The 21,704-nt window shown below is 39.0% G+C and overlaps 7 protein-coding genes and 1 pseudogene across 7 annotated transcripts; 4 read left to right on the top strand and 4 right to left on the bottom strand.

Moving 5' to 3' along the window:
- The first annotated feature begins 316 nt into the window (after window positions 1-316).
- Window positions 317-1,259, top strand: LOC104766776 (uncharacterized). The gene is made up of 2 exons (XM_010490724.2): window positions 317-682; window positions 765-1,259. The coding sequence occupies exons 1-2, from the start codon at window positions 552-554 to the stop codon at window positions 1,090-1,092; spliced, it is 459 nt and encodes a 152-aa protein (XP_010489026.1). The 5' UTR covers window positions 317-551; the 3' UTR covers window positions 1,093-1,259.
- Window positions 1,260-1,342: 83 nt separating this feature from the next.
- LOC104766777 (mitochondrial import inner membrane translocase subunit TIM44-1-like) lies at window positions 1,343-4,638 on the top strand. The gene is made up of 14 exons (XM_019241228.2): window positions 1,343-1,749; window positions 1,849-1,955; window positions 2,100-2,183; window positions 2,345-2,420; window positions 2,683-2,727; window positions 2,827-3,213; window positions 3,298-3,366; window positions 3,474-3,538; window positions 3,635-3,703; window positions 3,786-3,858; window positions 3,940-4,044; window positions 4,134-4,205; window positions 4,293-4,355; window positions 4,451-4,638. Exons 1-14 carry the CDS (start codon window positions 1,669-1,671, stop codon window positions 4,580-4,582), a joined length of 1,428 nt encoding a protein of 475 aa, XP_019096773.2. The 5' UTR covers window positions 1,343-1,668; the 3' UTR covers window positions 4,583-4,638.
- Window positions 4,639-5,794: 1,156 nt separating this feature from the next.
- Window positions 5,795-9,350, bottom strand: LOC104766778 (uncharacterized). Its single transcript, XM_087503215.1, has 8 exons — window positions 9,044-9,350; window positions 7,392-8,456; window positions 7,235-7,321; window positions 7,063-7,164; window positions 6,827-6,988; window positions 6,378-6,560; window positions 6,187-6,284; window positions 5,795-6,105 (listed from the first exon to the last, which is right to left on the bottom strand). Exons 2-8 carry the CDS (start codon window positions 8,382-8,384, stop codon window positions 5,979-5,981), a joined length of 1,752 nt encoding a protein of 583 aa, XP_087359341.1. The 5' UTR covers window positions 8,385-8,456; window positions 9,044-9,350; the 3' UTR covers window positions 5,795-5,978.
- A 384-nt stretch (window positions 9,351-9,734) lies between these two features.
- LOC147921077 (fasciclin-like arabinogalactan protein 6 pseudogene) lies at window positions 9,735-10,341 on the bottom strand (annotated as a pseudogene).
- A 2,891-nt stretch (window positions 10,342-13,232) lies between these two features.
- On the top strand, window positions 13,233-15,262 carry LOC147921076 (uncharacterized). The gene is made up of 2 exons (XM_087501360.1): window positions 13,233-15,133; window positions 15,220-15,262. Exons 1-2 carry the CDS (start codon window positions 13,233-13,235, stop codon window positions 15,260-15,262), a joined length of 1,944 nt encoding a protein of 647 aa, XP_087357486.1.
- Window positions 15,263-17,586: 2,324 nt separating this feature from the next.
- Window positions 17,587-20,265, bottom strand: LOC104768040 (uncharacterized). Its single transcript, XM_087501608.1, has 8 exons — window positions 20,073-20,265; window positions 19,902-19,975; window positions 19,651-19,731; window positions 19,261-19,353; window positions 18,929-19,048; window positions 18,772-18,843; window positions 18,608-18,685; window positions 17,587-18,506 (listed from the first exon to the last, which is right to left on the bottom strand). Exons 1-8 carry the CDS (start codon window positions 20,212-20,214, stop codon window positions 18,315-18,317), a joined length of 852 nt encoding a protein of 283 aa, XP_087357734.1. The 5' UTR covers window positions 20,215-20,265; the 3' UTR covers window positions 17,587-18,314.
- On the top strand, window positions 17,666-18,209 carry LOC104766779 (uncharacterized). The gene has a single exon (XM_010490728.3). The coding sequence runs from the start codon at window positions 17,666-17,668 to the stop codon at window positions 18,044-18,046; it is 381 nt and encodes a 126-aa protein (XP_010489030.2). The 3' UTR covers window positions 18,047-18,209.
- A 239-nt stretch (window positions 20,266-20,504) lies between the features above and the next one.
- Window positions 20,505-21,641, bottom strand: LOC104766780 (H/ACA ribonucleoprotein complex subunit 3-like protein). The gene is made up of 4 exons (XM_010490729.3): window positions 21,531-21,641; window positions 21,361-21,428; window positions 20,868-20,910; window positions 20,505-20,736 (listed from the first exon to the last, which is right to left on the bottom strand). Exons 2-4 carry the CDS (start codon window positions 21,412-21,414, stop codon window positions 20,639-20,641), a joined length of 195 nt encoding a protein of 64 aa, XP_010489031.1. The 5' UTR covers window positions 21,415-21,428; window positions 21,531-21,641; the 3' UTR covers window positions 20,505-20,638.
- Window positions 21,642-21,704: the final 63 nt, after the last annotated feature.

The following is a 21,704-nucleotide window of genomic DNA, read 5'->3' as shown; positions in this document are numbered from 1 at the left end:
TTCTATCATTGTTTCCTTGTTTTTTTTTTCTTTTTTTTGGACATGCAAGGGATCAATTTCGAAGGTCTTATCTTCTGTAACACCTTATATTCGTTAATGATATTTACTGTTTTTGAATTTAAATACTATATTGGACTTGGACTCGATCAATAAACGCGAGTAGCTCTGATAATAAAAAATCAAACAACCTGGAAAAGTCCCGTAAACAAATCACCGTTCTACAGAATTGGAAAACGTTGGGATCTTGGTGCGGAGCTTGCATTGTCACGTGAGGACTGACTACGATATGCAAAACAATTGAAAAATACATTCAGACAAACTCATGTGAGTCTATACAATGACGCTTATATCCCTCTAATAAAATAGTCACTTTATCCACTTTAACAAAAATAATTTGAATTCTAAGGGTATATGAGTCAAAAGTGTATCTCTGTTTCCGAGGTAACAAATAGACAAATTGAGTAGGAGAGAACATAACTCAAGCAAACTCAGATTCTCTGATGGCGATTTAACGAAGACCGAAGACGAAGGAAGGACTGACTGATTAATTAATGGACTCTCACTGTTCTCTGAGTCGACTCGTTCTGGTCACCTTCTTGGTCCTCTGCTTCTTCGCCGGAGATTCATCGGCGACGAGGCCTGGTTTCCTCTACACCAGACACAGAGGACGATGCACGCCACAGTAATCCAACTTCTTTATAATTATATTAATGGCTGAGTCAGATCTAACTCGATGGTGTTGTTGTTTTCGAGTTTGGTTTCAGGTATTGGAGCAGCGAGAGGGAAGCATGGCCGAGGATGGTACCGGAGAGATCAACGGTCGAGAAAATGTTCGGAGTGATGGTTGCCAAAGAACGGTGGAGATCTGATCTGACGCTGTTGGAATCAACGGCTAGGAACGACGAAGAAGGTAACGCATACGATGCGCTGCTGAAACAGGGGATCGCAGCTCTTGTCAACTCTTACGCTAGAAAAAGTTTCTCTTATGCGCCATGGGAAGTGAAGACCATGCTCATTCAAGCCATGGTTTCGGAGCCGGCGGCTCGCCGGCAAGCCCTACACTTCGCCGCTGCTAACGTGGCTTGTGACTAAAAAAAGTTAACGAGGATCTAGTTGTACTTTTGTCTTCTTTAGATTCGAATCTAAGCTTCTTGTCGTGTCTAAGTTTGAATGTTTGATTCTGATTTCTGACTCAAAACAAATTATTAGCTTTCTCTATGTAATGATTGATGATGGTTCAACTTATGTTTGCAGCTTAACCGGATTGAACCAACCAAACTGAATCAAAATCAAGTCGAATTTAAGCTTCTTTACAAAAGCCCAATGGACACCTAATAAACAGAGACGAGCGTTGTTTTAGTAGTGTTTGGAAACGGCTATTCTTATATACTCTCTATTCAACTCTCATTTATTTATTATCCAGATATGGAATATACATATCCGTGTTTCCGAACAAGTATCTAAGATGAAAACCTCTATACTCTATAGGCCTTAAGTGTTCTTGGTTTGTTGCTCAAGTAAATATTTTTGAACGTTTCCTTTTTTTTTTTCTTGTAAACAATATAACAGAGATATGTTGATGTATATCATTAGTCCCAAATCCAACCTCTGTGATTCTTTCTCGAGAGGCGCTTGGTATAGGGTTTTTGCTTGGTGGGTTTGTTTCTAATGGCGACTAGAAAGCTAATTCGAGATTTACTGATCACAAAGCAGCCTTTTTTACGGCAACTGATGCAGCAACGAGTTCTGGTGAGATACTTTGTATCTTTTGTTTGTAATGTTTCTGATCAAAATCGCACTAAATGGTTTTTGATTGATTTGGTGGTGACTTTGTGTTTTTGCTTTTAGAGAGCAAACGCAAGATCAGAGTATCTTCCCGCTATTGGATATGCGAGTCATCGCAGGTTCAGCGTGCTAAGCGAGTTCTCCAAGAATATTAGAGGGGAAGCTGAGAGGTATATTGTGATTTGTTATGTAACGTGAGGCTTACGAATATCTATAATAAGTGAAAGAACATATAATCTTTCTATTATTGGATAATGTTTCTTTAGTTCAATTTCTTTTTGGTTAAACATTGTTGATTTTTCATGTGGTTGCAGCAATCCTGAATTTAAAAGAACAATGAAGGAGTTGAAGGAAAGAGCTGAAGAGTTGAAAGGTGTAAAAGGGGACCTGAAAGTAAGGTAAGTTAAAGTTAAACACATTTGTAATTGATCTTTACTTGGGAGACAATATAAGTAAGGTAAGTTAAAGTTAAACACATTTGTAATTGATTTTTACTTGGGAGACAATATATATATACATTGTGTGTTAAAGGAACTTACGAAAGATATGGCTAATGCAGAACGAAACAGACGACTGAGCAGCTGTACAATAAAGTTGATGGTGTGTGGACTGAGACTGAAGCTGCGGCTAAAAAGGTATGGTTCTGGTACACGAGCCTTGAATTGGTACCATGTCTGTGTTTTTTTTCCTCCACCCTGGTTGGAGAATGTTTGGAAGCTGATATTGTGTTAAAAGATGCAAAGAGTTTCTAAGATGGGTTGTTTTGTCTTTTGCTAGTTTGGATCCTAAATAAACACATGATAACTCACTTATCATATGTATGTATGAATAGCCAAAAATGTACATTGTATAAGGCTAACAGTCGTCCCTTACAAAACAGCTTTGACGGTACTGCAGGTCTCTTCAAGTGTGAAAGACAAGTTTTCAGTGGCCACAGAAGAGGTCTTGCTGGAATCCTGCTCTTGTATTGTTGTTCTTTCAGTGGTCAATTGTGGCATTTTTTTGTTTTTGTTAACTAGGTTGTGTATTTTTAATGGTCAGATGAAGGAGTCATTCAAGCAAAGAAAGGTGGAGAATGCAGAGTCAGCAAGTTCATCAGGCACAGGTACCTCTGGAGGAGAAAAACAGCAGCAATCAGGTTCTACGGAGGAACTACATACATTTTTTGAAAAATTCAAGTCAAGTATCTCTTCGCCAAAAGTATCCGAGGCGTTTTATAAGCTGAAGGAAGCCAAACCATTTGACGTTGTAAAGAAGGTACTTGACATTGTAAAGGATGAACTGCGTGGAAACACATCTAGAAGGAAGTTCCTGGAATATACACCTCCCCCGCCATTCACAGGTGAGAGAAGTACAAGAACCGAGATGGTGGTTATGCCAACAAAACAGTTCAAGTGGCAAACAAAATGGGAATCCTTTAGAGAAAAGGTGAGTGGCCCTCTTTGTGGTTGTCAATTTTTTTCCATGTGTTTAAAGGCCCTTGTTGAATGTTTTCCTCAAATCTGGTTTTAGATGCAAAGTCTTCCTGTATTTAAACGTATAAGCGGGATGAGTGCGCCTGTTGTAAACAAGAGCCAAGAGGTAATGAAAACAACTTGTCTTTATTACTCGTCTTGTTCAATTATCTAATCTCTTTGCTGACACAGATTTGTTATATCGTAAATTGGCAATGTATTTGGACTGTGCAGATTGCAGAAGATGTGAGGGAAGTATGGGAAACTAGTGATAATCCGATTGTTCACAAGATCCAAGAGTATACTCTCTAATTGCTCCCTTACTATCTTCCCAAATTTTTACAACATACTCTTGCTCCCTTACATGTGCATTAATTATTCTTTTGTTTTGGCAGCATGCATGACATGTTCTTGCATGAAACAGATTCTGCATCAACTTACAAAGAGATACACGGGCGAGATCCGTAAGTTATATAGTGGCTGATTATTATTGGTTTGAAGATGTGCCTCTGGTAATAATAATTCGTATCTCTCTTTCATGTGTAGATCGTTCTCCTTGCCAGACTTTGCTGCAGAGGTTGAGGAAGCCATCAGACCTGTCTTGAAAGCATATAGTGAGGTGAATCTCGGGTTTTGAAATAGATTATCTCGTGTCATCCTCGTTTATGTTGCTTTGTAATTAATTTCAATACCTTTGCAGGGAGATGTTGAGACCTTGAAGAAGTATTGCAGCAAGGAAGTGATTGAAAGGTGCAAAGCAGAGCTCACAACTTACCAAAGTCATGGTGTCTTTTTCGATAACAAGGTAAGGGTTTCTTTGTTCTTGGTTCACCCTACGGAATATTTCTTCTCATGAAGCCATGCAGAGTAATTAAGGTGCTTCATTTTGATCAGCTGCTGTACATATCTGACGTTGCAATTCAAGAGACAAAGATGATGGGAACTTCCCCCGTAATACTAGTCAGGGTAACTGATCTTCATTTTCTTCTGAGCTCATCATCCTTTGAGCTAAGAATTGGATATGATGGGCTAAATTATTGTCTTTGATGTCAGTTCCAAACGCAAGAAATCTACTGCGCTCGCGACAAGAATGGAGAAATCATAGAAGGAGGCCAGGTAAAAAGAAACTGTGAATCAAAAATCATAAATCAACCGCAAAGCATATGATGACCAATGCCACAGTCATTTTAAGAATTTGTTGTTGGATTTAGGACACCATACACACGATGTACTACGATTGGGCAATGCAACAAGTGGAGGCAGCAGAGTTGGGGGAAGATGCTATTTATCCCATTTGGAGGCTCAGAGAGATGCAGAGAAATGGTGTCCAAGCTCTCATTTAACAGTACCATTATATATACTCAAACACTTGTTCACTCTCTCAGAAGATTTTTAATAATCCAACTTCCTATACTGAATACCATAATTGCAGATGTAGAAATTGTAGATCTTCAGAATCTAGAATTTGCTGAACAACATAATCTTAAAAGACAAAATAAAAAAATATTATAGTGGAGTTTAGGTTAAGGGAAGCAGCATAGAGATTAAGCAAAGAAGTGGAATATATATTGTCTTGTCTTGCGTCCGAGCTAAGCTTAACACATAATTTCTATATAATCCTCTACTTATCCACCTTTGCCTTTAACCACCAAGTTTTTGAGCTAATCTCTCTTCTTCACTCTCCCTTTCATTCTCAACCATCCTAAGTCATGTCTTGCCTGAGAATTAAGCTTCACTCTGCTAAAAGAGCTTGGAAGAGCTTCACTGCCAACTTCCACAAACTTCGGAGATCCAAAACCAAGCATACAGAGCCGTGCCATAGTGAGAGAAAAAGAAGCACTCGCTTGTGGCATCTAATTTCAAAAATTATTAAAAGGCATATATTTATTTGTTGGATTACATAATTTACTGTTAATAAAATTATTTTAATATCAAATATAGGTTTACAACTTATAATGATAAAACTTTACACTATTCGGAGAAGCAAAATTTGGGTTTGTAGGATCCAAACATAGACTTCTAATACGTTAATTAATTAAGAAAAAGATAAAAACAATAGTTATTTAAAAATTAGTGTAAAATTAAGAGATTTGCTTTGTTGCCTCTACTAGTCTCGTTACATCTTTCATTATTTTTTTGATTATTATAGTTTAGAGGGATAAAACTTTTTTTGAAAGTTTTTTTTTCTCAAATTGTTTTACAGTTTCGGTAAAATAGTTCATGTTTTTTAATTTTATTTTCTTATTTACTTTGTTTTTTTCTGATTTTTTTTTACCCAATTCATTTTCAATTGCAAATAGTAAATATAAATTTTAACTTTATTTTTAAAACTTGGTTAACTATTTTGTGGATAAAATGAAAAAAATTGTTTTAGAATTATTATATATCATTTGTTAATTTGTTTTCTTAAGTGAAATTTTTTTAATGAATTGGGGCATTTTTTCTTTTAACCGCTTATGATACTCATCAATGTTGGCACGGCTCTGCAAGCACAGTGCCACAACTCCGAACAAACATTTCTACCGCACAATGGATTCTACTTTGGAACAACAAACAAGTGAATGGGTTTTAATAAGGTCATCAAGTCAAGAAGAAATCAGCAAGAGCAAAGCTAAGAGGTTGGTTTGACAGATCTTTGAAGGCAAAGAGAGAGAGAGAGAAAGAGAGAGAGAGAGAGAGAGCGAGCTAAATGACGAGCACATGATGCATGGCCATGACAAAAGTATTCATAATTCCAACTCAGGTGTCCGTAAATCTCCACGCGTGCATTTTCCCACTCCTGCCTCCCGTTAGTAACAATCCCTCTGAACCAACTGCAAAAATCTCAATAGTAGAAGGTGACGGAAAGGTTCCTCTTTGTGTAAACCTGTGTAACAGAAAACATAGGAATTATGAGATCTTATCAGAATGAATCGAATAAGGAATTAAGATCAGAGTCTTCACTTACATGTCTAGATTATATATGCCAACTGTTCCATTTTGGTAAGAGCAGAGTATGATTGGTCTGCCCTGTCGGTCATACGTCCCACAAAGAGAATGCACACTCTGCCAGTTTTAGAACATTGCAGTGTCAACTAGACTTTGTATATATACTCTCGAATCTCGAATGGTGATAAAGAGAATATCATTGTTTTTTACCTGTCCTTGTTCCTGCGAGAAAGCAAAAATCCACCTATCATCTCTTCTAGAACAAACCCAAGATTTCACGGTTCCATCCAAAGAAGAGGATAACAAGTGACGATTCCAGTAAAACAGGGAAGAAACGGTGTCAGTATGATCCGTCAGGGTCTGTATACACATCCTGGTGCCAAGATTCCACACCTGGAAATTGAAGAAAAGATGAGCATTAATTATAAAGATTGTCAATTGTTTACTTTTTTTAAGGATTACTTGTTAAGGATACGACATCCTCAATCATCATTGTCAAGGATACGACATCTTCAGTCATCACTACTGCGATATATTCTCTCCTTCTATCATTACTTTCTATACTTACTTCACCTAGAGTCTCTCTCGAGTTCTGTATATATATGTTCATGTAATCACTCTTGTAAGATATAATAATATACAACCTTTACATTACTCACCTTTATAACATGGTCCGCAGAACCAGAGAATAGTCTGCCTCCTCCGGATACCAAACATGTGACCTCCTCATCATGAGTAGATCCAAGAGTCCCGATATACTGAAAAGGTTGAACCACGCTCATGGAGCTATCCTGATCTCTCCAATATGAAATACGGCCAAACTGCAACCAACGAAAACTTATATATAATCACTCAAACAAAAGAGAACAATGACCAGAGTTTGAGTTAGTCTCACATTTGTCCCAGCAAAAAGCATTCCCTCAACAAACGTCATCGCAGTCACAAGACCAAGGAACTGATTCGCTATATTTCTCCTCGTGGTGTCATCAGTAAACGTCTGCATATATTTATGTAAAACATTAACTTTGACCACCGAGAGATACATAAAAACGACGCATTACTCTTACCCTGCTGTATAGTATCTGGTATGTATTTGGGGCTTGAGATGGCCTTGTAATCATTACATTTGTTTCCAATGATCCGACTTTGTAAGCCTGCCATTTTTAAACAATATGTTAGACATTAGAGCACAGGAGAATATTACTGAGAGAGATAACGTATCACCTTAATGCCATTTCTCAAACCAACAAAAACCCATATGCCTCCGCTGATTAGAGACCCTATTTCTCCCCCGAGATATTCTGTCTTAATGCATTCGTAACTGATGCGGTTGAATATTTGAAGTTTACCACTTTTGCTGGCTGAATACAGAAAGTGGGATCGTTGCGGAAGAGCAATCCCCTTTACATCAGTCTTGTGGTCACCAAAAAGTGCTTCAAATGTAACCATACAAGGTATCCCAACTTCTTGGGCTTGCGCTTGAACAACATCTTGGGGTTGCGCTTGAACAACTTCTCCATGTTGTTGTATCGGTAACTCTTCAGCTAGCCTAATTCTAAGAGGGGCCGTCTTAAACATTTCTACGAGAAAGGGAAAAGCCCACATGCACTTCCACTTCTTGACCGCAGCTGGAAATTTCATGTACAAGTAAATGTTCATAGCCATAAAACTGTCTCCAATACCCAAAAAATCATCCATACTAAGTATCTTCACGAGAGTGCAGAAGTTGACCATTAAGGCCAAGAAGAAACCAAGTCCGTAGGCATCCATGCTTTGAGTTTTGTCAACTTCATCCGTTAGATACACAAACCCTATCAGTATACCAACAAACCCTGAAGATTTCACTAAGAAGAGCATCGCTGGGAAGTATGTTTCCAGATGAGTTTGGAGTTGTAGTAGTCTATTTCCAAAGCCGCCATTGAAGAGGTGTGCGGCGATCACAATATTGATAAGTGTGACTACAAGAAAAACAGCCATGAAAAGCGGGGATTTGCACAATGACTCATAGCCGCAGTAGCCCATAGCAAGGAGGGACAGGGTTTGTTGTACAAAAAAGGTGATTCGAAATCCATAGAACCATCTCAAGCCTTGACCAATAACTCTGACAATATGGTCAATCAGATTGAGGGTAGCTCGCAATAGCCATCCGATATTGTCCGGCTGTGCTGGTGGGGCATAAAGATGTTGAACAACTGGGGGAAGAGGTTGTTGTTGCATTGTCGCTTTTGGTCTTTCACACTTCAGGTCTTCTTTTACACGTTTCAACTCTTCTGGTCTTTCATAGAGTTGCTGCAACAACAAAGGTAAACAAAAAGTCAAGAAACTATTTAAGGATTTGAGAAAAGAGATGCAAAGATAAAGAAGTTGAAACCACTTGACGGATGAGACAATCAACAATTAGCAATACGCTGAACCAGTTACGAATCAATCAACGCGTTACAGAACTTAATTTTTATACTCCTTTTCTAAATCAAAGGGCCAAATCAATCCACCCATGTGGCCATATCACGTAAGAAATAAACATTGTGTACCTCGATTGAGAGAGAAGAAGACGAAGAAACACTCCAAGAGTAAGAGAGAAGAGACAAATAAGTATCAAAGAAAGACGACGAAGAGAAGATCAAAGAAACAGAGTATGAAAGAAACAGAGGCGAGCCAGAGAAGACGAAGAGAAGAAAGATCAAACGAAAAGAGTCGAGTTCAGAGAAGACGAAGAGAAGAAAGATCAAGAAACAGAGTTGAGAAGGAGTTAAACTCTCACTTTTAACAGAAAAAACTGATTTCTGTTTTTTATTCACGACGCGTGTCTCTATATTTTAACGTCTTGAAGAACGCAGTCGCAAACGCGATTTTATCAGGTATCAAATGAAACAAACCTTTTGCTCTTTTTATTTTATTTTTGGTATTAATGTGAAGAGCCTTTTGCTTTCTTCATCTGGCCAAGCCGTGCATATCCAGTGAGCAAACTACTCCAAGATATAACATCTCTCTCAGACATATCATCGAACAATTTATGTGCATCAGAAATAATCCACCATTTTTGTGACCATGTAGCTGCTTTGTGACAATCCATGTATGAATCGCTGTAGAAGAATATCTTTGATGAAAGGCCATTAAAGCTGGCGACACGAGAAGAAGAGGCTCCTGGTGGTGTAACGTAATTTTAATCAATCAAATGGCTCCGACCATACGCGGTTAAACCAAGGTGTATCTTTCCATTCACTATACTTAGCTAAAAGTCCAATTTCATTTCGAGGCCCATTATCAATCTTTTCAGAGACTATATTATTCCAGCATTGTACTTGTCCAAGCCCATTAGTCAATTCACAAATATATCTCCTTCATATTTTTTTAATTTTAATAAAAACAATTCTCATTTTTATTTTTATAGATCGTTGCAAAGGCTCTTATAAGTATGGTAAGCAACAACAATCACTGTGGTTTTTAATTCGGACATGATATATATATATATATATATATATATATCTTTTTTTTTTCTTTCTTTTTTTACTTTGGTTTAGTAAATAACCTTTGAACTGATTTCATAGACCAACCTGGTTGAAACCTTTAAACCGAAGTTATGGATTTCGGGGCCGGAGCTCCCGTGGGTGTGGTCTTTGTTCCGAACAACTCTTCCGGCAACAACACCTTGTCCACGACGTAAATGCCTAGAGGAAACTGTTGTCGTAATGCATTACTGATCCGAGTCTCAACAACGCCGGTTGAAACATTCATTTGGTTGTTTTGTGCTTGTCCTGTGAATTTTTTTTTTTTGTCCTGTGAAATTTAACCCAAAAACGCCTCCTTCGTGTCCCGTAGCCTGAGTTCTAACGGGATTACTTGCTAAGAGAAGATCACTTAGAGAGTAGTATTAGCTGGATTTGTTGTTGGTATGTGAGTCCGTTTAGGTTTCCGGGTTTAAGGTTGTTGTTGGAGCAAATATAGCCATCCCTTGATTAGAGCTATTGAGTTGAACGCTTACCTAAAATCCGACTTGAGTTGTGTTGAGGAGTCGCATGAATGTAGTAAACTGGTGACCAGTTTCAAGACTCGCTGTGAGATTAATGGGAATTGTTTCAGTGGTCGGAGCTGGAGCAGTAGGTTGGCTTTGGATGTATGGGACGATGGAAAATAAGAAGAAGAGGAACACATAGGAGTATATGGATGAGGACATGGCTATATACTTATGTCGTTTTCTTGTCTTTCTCTATTTGTGTGTTTTGAGTGCGTGTGCTAGAGTTAAGTCTTGTGAGGTATATATAGAAAGAGTTTATATATGGGCAATTTAAGGTGACATGTATGTATATGTGTGTGTGACTTGCGAAAGGAACTACTTGATTCATTTAATTGTTATTTTTTTATAACAACTTGATCAACAATTTTATGATAATGATTATTAATTATTAAGAAATGCAAAACATTAATAACGTTGACAAAAATAGTTCTATTCATATATACAAAAGCTCATCCGTGTGCCAGTTACGTTACAAATTTACAACAAAGAAAAACCTAAAAATGGTAGTTGGTCATAATTAATGAATATAGTTACGTTTTAAAGATTTCTTATAATTGAGTGGCATTGACGGGCCGGGGAAACGTGAGGGTCATATCATAAACTGCTCTACATGACATTTGGTTGGACTTGGACTTGATCGATAAACGTGAGTAGCTCTGATAATAAAAAATCAAACAACCTGGAAAAGTCCCGTAAACAAATTACCGTTCTACAGAATTGAAAACGTTGGGATCTTGGTGAGGTGAATCTCGGGTTTTGAAACAGATCATCTCGTGCCATCCTCGTTTATGTTGTTGCTTTGTAATTAGTTTCAATCTCTTTGTAACTTACCAAAGTCATGGTTTCTTTGTTCTTGGTTCAGGGGATATTTGTTCTCATAAATCCTGAGTAAGTTGCTTCCCTGAGTAAGTTGCTTCATTTTGATCAGCTACTGTATATATCTGAAGTTGCAATTCAAAAGACAAAGATGATGGGAACTTCCCCTGTAATAGTCGTCAGGGTAATCATCTTCATTTTCTTCTGAGTTCATCAGCTGATATGTACAACTTACCAAAGTCATGGTGTCTTTTTCGATAACAAGGTAAGGGTTTCTTTGTTCTTGGTTCACCCTACGGAATATTTCTTCTCATGAAGCCATGCAGAGTAATTAAGGTGCTTCATTTTGATCAGCTGCTGTACATATCTGACGTTGCAATTCAAGAGACAAAGATAATGGGAACTTCCCCGTAATACTAGTCAGGGTAAATGATATTCATTTTCTTCTGAGCTAAGAATTGGATACAATTAAAAAAGGGCGATAAAAAAGACGATAACCTAGATCTACTTTCTCCTCCTCACCGGCGGCTTGGCCTCACGCCACCGCTGAGAATCTTCTCCTTTCTCCCCCTCTTCCTTTCTATAGTTTCATCTACCATGGCGACTGACGAACCGGATCCAGTGGACAGCTCAGATCCCCCACAAATTACGACTCGAGATTCGATTGAAGTTACTTCTACCTCTACAGCAGAAACCGGCTCAACTAATGCAGTACAGGTTCAGATAGTTTCATCGGATGTATCTACAGAGCCACTTCTTGAAAAAAGCTCTGTGGAACTAGCTCCTGTAATTGATGACACAAAGCTCCAATGGGCGGAGAGATTCAATCCTAGCCTCCGCAATCTCAAGAAAGCTGCTCAACCTCTTTTTTCAGCGGATGGTACTCCTCGGGTTAGAGCTCCGACCTCTGTCATTCTCAAGTCTTCTGATACATGGAAAGACTACATAGTGGCTCACTTTCATGGTAATCTTCCTCCGGCTGGTAAGATTTTCGTGGACCTTAATCCGATTTGGGGAAAGGAAGGAATGATTAATATCAGAGCTTTACCTAATGGTCTAGTCCTTATCTACATTCCCTCTGAGCACACTAGAAAATGGGTCTTAGAGGTTAGCTGTTGGCAAGCTGGAGATTGCCTGTTTACAGTCACCCCATGGTCTTCTACTGCGTCGCTGACTCCACTAAAGCTCGTCTCTCTTCCGATATGGGTTATCCTCAAGGATATTCCCCCGCAGCTTTATTCTCTACCTGGTCTCAGTACCATTGCATCAGGTATAGGTGAACCTCTCCATACTGAAAAGCATCAGCTTCCACCTCTCGCAAGCAATACAAGGATCAAGGTTGAAATCTTGCTCAAAAAACCTCTCCCTCAGTCTGTTCTTGTTGAAGACGATGAAGGGAATGAGATTCACATCTGGGTTGAGTATCCCCGGTTACCTCCCAAATGCGATTTCTGTAATGAATTTGGCCACCTCTGCCATCGTTGTCCAACCGCACCGGCTATAACTAATGATGAACCAATTCTAGGCAAGGCTTCTACATCCTCTCTTCCTGTGATCTCCGTAGACACTAATCTCCAAACTAAGAAAACTTCATCTTCAATCTGGCAAGTAAAAGGTCACCTAGTCGCTGGTATTCCGATATCTGACAACCCTCCTGAGCCAGAGAAAGTAGTCGTTACTTCTACCAGGATGAATTCTCCAAAGTCAAACTCCACAGCTGAGATTCTTGTTCCTCCTACCGCAACGCATAAATACCTGGAATCTCCTATCTCTGAATCCCCCTATGATTGGCAAGAAGTTAAAGGGAGATCTAAATCTCCTAATCTCTCAGGAAAAGGGTCGCTGAACACTACAGGCAAGGCACCATCTCTTCCTGGTACTAACCTAGGAAAGGAAAAGAAGCCTTCAGATGCACTAGGTAAAGAGGTTCCTCCCCCAACAAAGCTCAATTCCCGCATGCCCAACCTCAAGAAGATTACCTCCAAGAATATTAAGCTTGCCTCTAGAGGACTGGTCCCTGTTCAAGGACATCCTCATCTTCATCATGCTTGAAAGCTCTGCTTTCATCCTTTTGCCCACCTTTTGTAATGATGATGAAGATTTTTTGCTATAATATTAGGGGTTTGAATACAACCCATCGGCAACAAGAACTCAGGAGATGGGTTCAGTCTAATAGGCCTTCGATAGGAGGAATTTTGGAAACACATGTTATGGAGGATAACGTACCTTCAATTATGGCTTCTACCTTTCATGATTGGAGATATGATTATAACTACTCACCTACTGCCCTTAATGGGAGAATTTGGATTGTATGGGATCCGACTTTTAAGGTTTTTGTCTACAAGAAAACTGATCAAGTCATTGTTTGTGGAGTATTCGATCCGGTTACCAAGCTCTCCTTCTCGGTTTCTCTTGTCTATGCAAGGAACTGCATGTTTGCCAGGCGGGACCTCTGGGATACTTTAAAGGAGTTGCACCAAATCAACATTCAAAGATCTCACCCGTCGTTGTATCTTGGGGACTTTAATCAAATTTTAAGTGCAGAGGATCACTTCTCTCTCCATCCATATCCCCTGCCATTGCAAGGTATGTCTGAATTTCAGGACTGTATTGATGCTTGTGAGCTTCAGGGACTCCCTAGCAGAGGAGCCTCACACACTTGGTACAATAGTCACCCCCTTGACCTAATCACGCGTAAACTCGATAGATCACTTGTCAATGCTGCTTGGACTGCTTTCTTCCCTCAGTCTAATGCACTCTACGATGCTCCGGGAGGCTCTGACCACTGTCCTATCTTAGTTGCAACCACTGATGTTCAAGCGCGGAGGAAAGTCCCCTTTAAGTTCTACACATTCTTCACAACTCACCCAGACTACCCTGCAATTGTTGAAACAACATGGAATGAGACTATATCCTCGAGATCCAAAATGTTTATTCTCTGTCAAAAACTTAAGGCGGTTAAGATAGGATGCAAGGCTTTAAATCGCACTCATTTCAGTAACATTCAAGCTAGGTCTGCAGAAGCCAAGGAGTTGTTAGCTACAATCCAAAACCAGATTTTTTTTGCGCCTAACTCCACATTGTTTGAGGAGGAGAGATTGGCAAGACAGAGATGGCTCATTATATCAACAGCTGAGGAGACCCTTCTAAGAGAAAAATCTAGAGTTCGTTGGTGCTCAGAAAGAGATTCCAACACCCGGTTCTTTCATAACTCGGTCAAGGCTCATCAGGCAAGGAATCTCATTCGCTCTCTTTTGGACTCAGATGGTGAAAGGGTCACAAACTCTTCAACTCTCAAGGTTATGGTTGTAGAGTATTACAAGCAGCTTCTTGGAACCAAAAATACTCAAGTTGAGCCTCTTACTGTCCAGCAGATTCGAGAGTTGCATCCCTTCAGATGCACTGAGGATTTGGCTTCAACTCTTATAGCCATTCCTTCCCCTGAATTGATAACCACAACTTTGTTCTCTCTCCCTCGAAGTAAAGCTCCAGGCCCGGATGGATTCACAGTTGATTTCTTTATCAACTCGTGGGGTGTTGTTGGACCTTCGGTCATTGACGCAGTCTCAGAATTCTTTAAAACGGGGAAGCTTCTCAAGCAAGTTAACGCAACTATCTTAGCTCTTATCCCCAAGACAGTTGCAGCAGATTCCCTTACAGAATTCAGGCCAATTTCATGCTGCAATACAATCTACAAGGTCATCTCAAGAATTCTAGCCGGTAGACTTAAACTCTTCACTACAGAGGCTGTTCAGAGGAACCAAGTTGCCTTCATCCATGGTCGTCTTTTGTGCGAAAACGTCCTCCTAGCTACAGAGCTGGTTACTGATTTCAATAAGGAAGGTCCAGTGACGAGAGGTTGTCTGCAAATTGATCTGTCGAAGGCATTTGATAATATAGACTGGGGTTTCCTCACCAATATCCTTGAGGCTTATAATCTTCCAGAGCAATTTATCAAGTGGTTATCAACTTGCGTCACGTCTCCGACTTACTCAGTGGGGTTTAATGGTGAGCTTGTGGGTTATTTCTCAGGAGAAAAAGGTTTGAGACAAGGAGATTCCATCTCTGCTCCGCTCTTCACTCTGGTTATGGACATTCTTTCTAAACAGCTTGACAATGCAGCTACTGAAAACAGGTTTCAAACTCACCCGCAATGTGGAAGTCCGTTAATCACTCACCTCAGCTTCGCGGACGACATTCTGGTTTTCTTTGATGGCACAGAGAGCTCCCTGGTTGCAATCCTGGACATCTTAACTCAGTTTAAGTCAGTTTCGGGGTTAGACATAAATATGCAGAAAACTTGCCTCTATCTTGATGGAAATAATAGGGAAACCATAAGACATCTAGCAGTCTCTCACAATCTCTCTTATGGCTCTCTACCAATGCGCTACCTGGGAGTTCCTCTTCTTACTCAGAAATTAGCTCCATCAGATTACCAACCTCTTATAGATAAGGTGAAAGGAAGAATAAACCCTTGGACTAATCGCCATCTCTCATTTGCGGGACGTCTCCAACTTCTCCAATCAGTGATCAATAGCACCATTAACTTTTGGGCTTCAGTATTCATGCTACCAAACAAGTGCATGCTCAAGCTTTAGCAGATCTATGGAGCGTTTTTGTGGAACAACAATGCAGAATCAGCTCGAGGGGCAAAGGTTTCTTGGGAAACTGTTTGCTCTCCTAAATCAATTGGGGGATTAGGACTAAGAAGGTTAATTGACTGGAACAAAATTTTTGGGCTCAAGTTAATATGGCTGCTCTATTCTCAGGCTAGTTCTCTTTGGGTCTCCTGGGTTAAAAGTCATCTGATTAGAGAAAAAATCTTTTGGGAGGCTGATTTTCGTTCTTCAGGAAGTTGCATTTGGAAGGGTCTCTTAAAGTTGAGACCGCTAGCAAGGCCTTATGTGGGTTGCAATATTATTTCGGGAAGACAAGCCTTGTTCTGACATGACAACTGGACAGGACTTGGTTCTCTGTTAGACATTGTTGGTGATCAGGGCCCCAGAGTCACCGGAATTTCTTATCAAGCTCGGGTTAGTGATGCTTCTTCAAACAGCGATTGGAATCTTCCAAGAAGCCGTCATCCTCTGGTTCATTTACTTTGGGCTTGTTTGCAAGGTCAAGTCCCTCCACTACAAGAAGTTGATGATGATACTTTCCACTGGAAGATTGATGCAGACCAAAATCATGCTAAATTCTCCTCAATTAAAACATGGCGGCATCAGCATCCTCCTGGTAATCCGGTCACTTGGCACACACAAATCTGGTTTAAAGAGCGCATTCCTAAAATGTCATTCATGGCTTGGCTTACTGTCCAAGATAGACTCACTACAAGGGATAGACTGATTAGATGGAATCTACCAGTCCCACCAATTGCCTACTTTGCCAGTCAGGTAACGAATCAAGGAACCACCTATACTTTGATTGTCCTTACTCCTACAATCTCTGGACTCGATTCTTTGACCACTTTCAACCTCTCCCTCCAAGCACTTTTGATAGTTTTTTAAATTGGATTAACTCTCCAACCACAAACAGGAGACTTAATTCAATTTGTAAACTAGTGTTTCATGCTTTGATCTATGCTATCTAGAAAGAGAGAAATTCCAGAATACACACCTCAGCTATCAGAACTGAGGCACAACTTCATCGTGAAATCCAGCTACAACTAAGACGAAGACTCTTATGGTTGGATCGCTCCCTCTCTCACAGACCAGTCTCCTCCAATACACCTCAGGATGCTTATCTTTGTTTATGGTTCACTCACTTTCAAGCCCCATAACATTTTTTTATCCAAAATGTGTTTCTTATATATAACCTTTGTTTATGTTTTTTTGTATACTCCGTTTATGTAAGGAATCAATGCTTCTAATAAAAATGGTATTTTCAAAAAAAAAAATAATAATAATAATAATAATTGGATATGATGGACTAAATTATTGTCTTTGATGTCAGTTCCAAACGCAAGAAATCTACTGCGCTCGCGACAAGAATGGATAAATCATAGAAGGAGGCCAGGTAAAAAGAAACTGTGAATCAAAAATCATAAATCAACCGCAAAGCATATGATGACCAATGCCACAGTCATTTTAAGAATTTGTTGTTGGATTTAGGACACCATACACACGGTGTACTACGATTGGGCAATGCAACAAGTGGAGGCAGCAGAGTTGGGGGAAGATGCTATTTATCCCATTTGGAGGCTCAGAGAGATGCATAGAAATAGTGTCCAAGCTCTCATTTAACTTTACAGTTAAAATTAATTCATTAACCTAATAGAAGCAAAGTATCATTATATATACTCAAACACTTGTTCACCCTCTCAGTAGATTTTTAATAATCCAACTTCTTATACTGAAAACCATATTTGTAGACGTAGAAATTCTAGAAATCAGGACTAGAATTTGCTAAACAACATAATCTTAAAGACAAAATAAAAAAAAATATTATAATGGAGATTAGGTTAAGGAAGCAGCGTAGAGATTAAGCAAAGAAGTGGAATATTTTGTTGGCTGCTTTTGTCTTGTCTTGCGTCCGAGCTAAGCTAAACACAAACTTTCTATATAATCCTATCTCTACTTATCCACCTTTGCCTTTATCCACCAAGTTTTTGAGCTAATCTCTCATCTCTCTTCTTCATTCTCCCTCTCATTCTCAACTATCCCAAGTCATGTCTTACCTGAGAATTAGGCTTCTCCCCGCCAAAAGAGCTTGGAAGAGCTTCACTGCCAACTTCCACAAACTTCGGAGATCCAAAACCAAGCACAAACATTTTTACCGTTCAAGCCAAGGATCCGGAAAGAAACGTCGGGACAGAGATTCCCGTATTTTTTTCATCCGTCTAACGAGAGGTTGTTTGTTCAAGAAGAAACGCAAAGCTGTTGTATACGTTGATAAGCTCTTCAGAGAACCTATGGCAGTATCCAGTTGGATTCCAGCAAAGCAGTGGAAGCCAAAGGAAGAATTGTTTCCAGAGAAGGGAATAGACGAAAGAGCTGAAGAGTTCATCACTAGAGTGAAAGCACAGATTCTCGCTTCACGCAACTTGTAGTATCAATCATCAAACACAATGTATCAAGACTTGATAAGTAGTAATATTTCTGTGTATAATAAATAGACTGTGTATCCAACTGTTCTGTACAAAATTATTATCTTTGGCTTTTAGCTCGAGTCTGTAATTATTATTCTTATAAATCCTATACATATTCCCTTAACAATAGTAAAAAGCTAAACCAGTGAGTAATGGATGTGTATGCTTTTGTGAAAAATTTCACCTGATTCTGAGATTACCCGTTTAATGAGAAACCAGCACCAGCAATTTAGTCCTTTGGAATCCGAACAATCAGGCCAGAAGTTGTCTGAACAGTTTTCAGGTGACCTGAGCCAATGAGATCACGTATGTGAAATCTCACATCCAGAGGAGAGAACCGGAGCCGTTTCTTTTCAAGCTCGGCCAAGAACATCTCTTTATGTCGCTTGCGCTTTATCAATGAGAGGAGTTCGTTCCTTCCCTGGTTGTTAGATTGAGAGTAAGAAAAGGTTCTGAGGCAATCACTTGGGGGGGGGGGGGGGGGGGGGGGGAAGAAACTGATAAAAGTATTTTCAAAGGTACCTGCAATAGACCCTTCCACAGTTTACCGATACTTGGAATCGCAAACCAGTACATGTCCGGATCAATAAGTTGGCGTGTCTGAGATAAATTGGTATTTATAGTTAAAAGAGGGTAAGAGATACATGGAGGAGCAGATAAAAGTAGGAGTATAACTCTTTACTTACGAGAAGACCTGCGTTAATTAAGAGAGTGATGTGTGCATCCTTCACCTTTCCGCCCAATGACAACAGTGAAAACTGCAATGATAGCGTGTGAAAACTGAAAACTATCTATGCAGACAAAAACAGGTTAGTAAGCGTAAAATGAATAAAATTGACTTACTAGCTCATGATGTCCAATACTAGGTTCAAGTTTTGAATCAAGGACATGCCCTTTGAACCACTTGAAAATCTCAAGATCACTTTGTTTCTTCTCTTCCATCCTCTTCACTATTCGATCTACCTAACAAATGGATTACAAGAAAACGATAAAGGATTATTGCTTTTCAATGTTGTTGTCCATAGATATTGATTAGCTAAAAATTGGAAAGACCATCCTCTCTCTACAACGAATTACCAATAGTAAGAAATCAAAACTATTCATGAGACCGTACCAATTAACTAAAGCTAATGTAAACTACACATGAACCTAATGATATGCAGTAAAATACCAACCTGGTTAAGATAGTCATCCAAAAAGATAACTGCATGATCATCTTGTCCAGTGTTGAGTTTGAAAACACGAACAACTTTCTCCCTTCGTAAACACTGCACCAAAGTTCAAAAAGTGATCATCCCAAAGAACTCTAGCAAACACAACAGAGATGGGAAATTTGATGATACGAACATTGGACAGGCAAAGATACGGTCAATAGCAAATTAGTTCACCCAATTAAACCTCAAAGATGAAAAACGCAAATGGTAATGGTTCTAAACTTACCAGGACACACCTTACATACAGAGGTTATAATTTCATTTGTTCAATGCACATGTCATTTTAATAAAGGTTTCATTTTTCAAACCTTTATAAGTACAAAATGATGCGTTAGAGTAGAAAGAGCATACCTCTAACTCTCTATCGACTTGGGTTCTATCATTGACACTACTGTATAACTGCGACTGTAAAATGAAGGGTGGAACCGAAGCCTTAAAACAGATGAGCAGAGAGAGGAATGAGAATCACCATCAATGTACAAAGAGATTGACAAGAAAAAAAGGAGACACTTTTAACTAATCCCTAATCTTCATATGGTTTCAGAGTAAGAGAATGTCCAATTCAAGTGAATGCGACTTTCAATAACGATATGGAATCGAACCTGGTCAATACGAGGAAACTGAGCTCGCATCATTCGTAGTGCAACAGATGTGTCGCTAAAGGTGAGTTCATCATCTGATTACGAACAGAGCAAATCATGGATTAGTAGAGTTTACAATCTCTCCGCATTACCAACCAAAAAAAAAAAAGTCAAAAAGACTTTGAAACTCACCGAGACGAAGAAATTGATCCTCAGAAACTGCCCTATCTTCAACTGCAGCGTGACTACAACCCACTTCTTCGTCATCTTCCTCTCGCCGGCGTTTCTTTGCTCCAGAGGCGGACGGTTCCGGATTTGTTCTCTTCTTCTTCATTGGTTTTTTACTTTTTTTTTTTCTTGCAGAAAAAGACCAAACTGTTTTTTACCAACGAGGGAAGGGAGGGACACATTTTTAATGGGCCTTGAACAAATGGGCCGCAACTTATTTTTTCGAGTGTAATTATTTTTTACTGTGTTGCTGATCTCTGGTTAAACCTTTGAGCTGTGATGGCGATTCTGTGTTTTTGGTTCCTTGCTTTAGCCATTAATTAAGTTTTAGTTGACAACAAAAAGAACAAATTTACTCCGGTATACTGGTTTTAATCAAAATTGGGCACTATCAGATTCTCAATGTAAATAAAGGTTAACGATAAGGAAATTGATATCTTAAAGACACGGTTCAAGTCAACATTTCATTAAGAGACAACCATAGCAGCAATTAAAAGCAAAGATAAAAACCAACACAAGCATGCTCTTCATCAGTACTTGACAGGTGCGTTCTGGGTCGGTAAGAGACCAAATCGCTTCTTCAAGGCGACTCTCTGCTTCGAGTATTTATCGTCAGGGGAGAACCGGGCTGCAATTTGCACAAATGATTTAATAATTTGGTTTACTTCTTTCATATGAATCAAACAGCAAATGTTAAGACTAAGCAGATTGTAAAAAAATAAAATAACCCAAAATGGTCTCAAATGCAAGGACTCTCACCTGGATGAGCAGATTCAGTAGCTAGCCCTAGCGGTGATTCCTTCTGCACAATTAGTTTGAATCATGTGTAAGCTCAAATAACCAAACTCACAGAACAAGTATCAACAGGCATGTGGTTCTTTTTGAAACTCTATAAACATAGAAGAAACCAAGCTCATTGTCTATCAAAATGCTTCTATAAGAACTCAAAAAAAAAGAATTCAACGTCCGAATGAACTTCTATCTTCCTAGGTTTAGACAAAACAAACAGCAAATGTTAAGACTAAGCAGACATGACAAAAGCAGAGAAGAACTTCTATCAATTTTTAAGATTAATGAAACAAGATTAAGCAGACAAAACAAAAGTTTCTAGTGTGTACTTAAATTTTTTTTCTAACCCCTAACAAAACAGAGATTTGTTTTCGAATCCTAAAACACACAAGAACAAAATACAAAACACAAATTAAGCATACACAAGAGAAGAGAGATGATGAGTATAATAAAGTGAAGGTACCTTAGTGGTGTAAACCTTCTCACCCTTCTCGTTGATATAGCACTGAAGATACATCGTCTTTCAAATACCTGTGGAGATAAATTAAAGTTAAGAACTGACGAAAACGAAAAACAAAAAAGCAACAAAAGCCTGAATTAAGAAAGATTCCTACTGTAAAACAAAGATCGTACCTCAGAGAGACGTTTCTTGGTTCTGAATTTTTTTTTTGGAGACGGAGAAGCTTATTAGGGTTTTGCTGGAGCAGAAGCAGAGGTTTTACGGCGACACTCGTCAATGTGTATAATGTATATAAAGTTCTCGAAGAAAAAAACTAAAATGGGCTTTGAATAAAAAACTTATAAGCC

Source organism: Camelina sativa, chromosome 19 (assembly GCF_030686135.1).
Source record: "Camelina sativa cultivar CO46 ecotype springtype chromosome 19, ASM3068613v1".
Lineage (NCBI taxonomy): Eukaryota > Viridiplantae > Streptophyta > Magnoliopsida > Brassicales > Brassicaceae > Camelina > Camelina sativa.
Note: the sequence above shows the minus strand (reverse complement) of the source record. Positions and strands in the feature narration are given on the sequence as shown.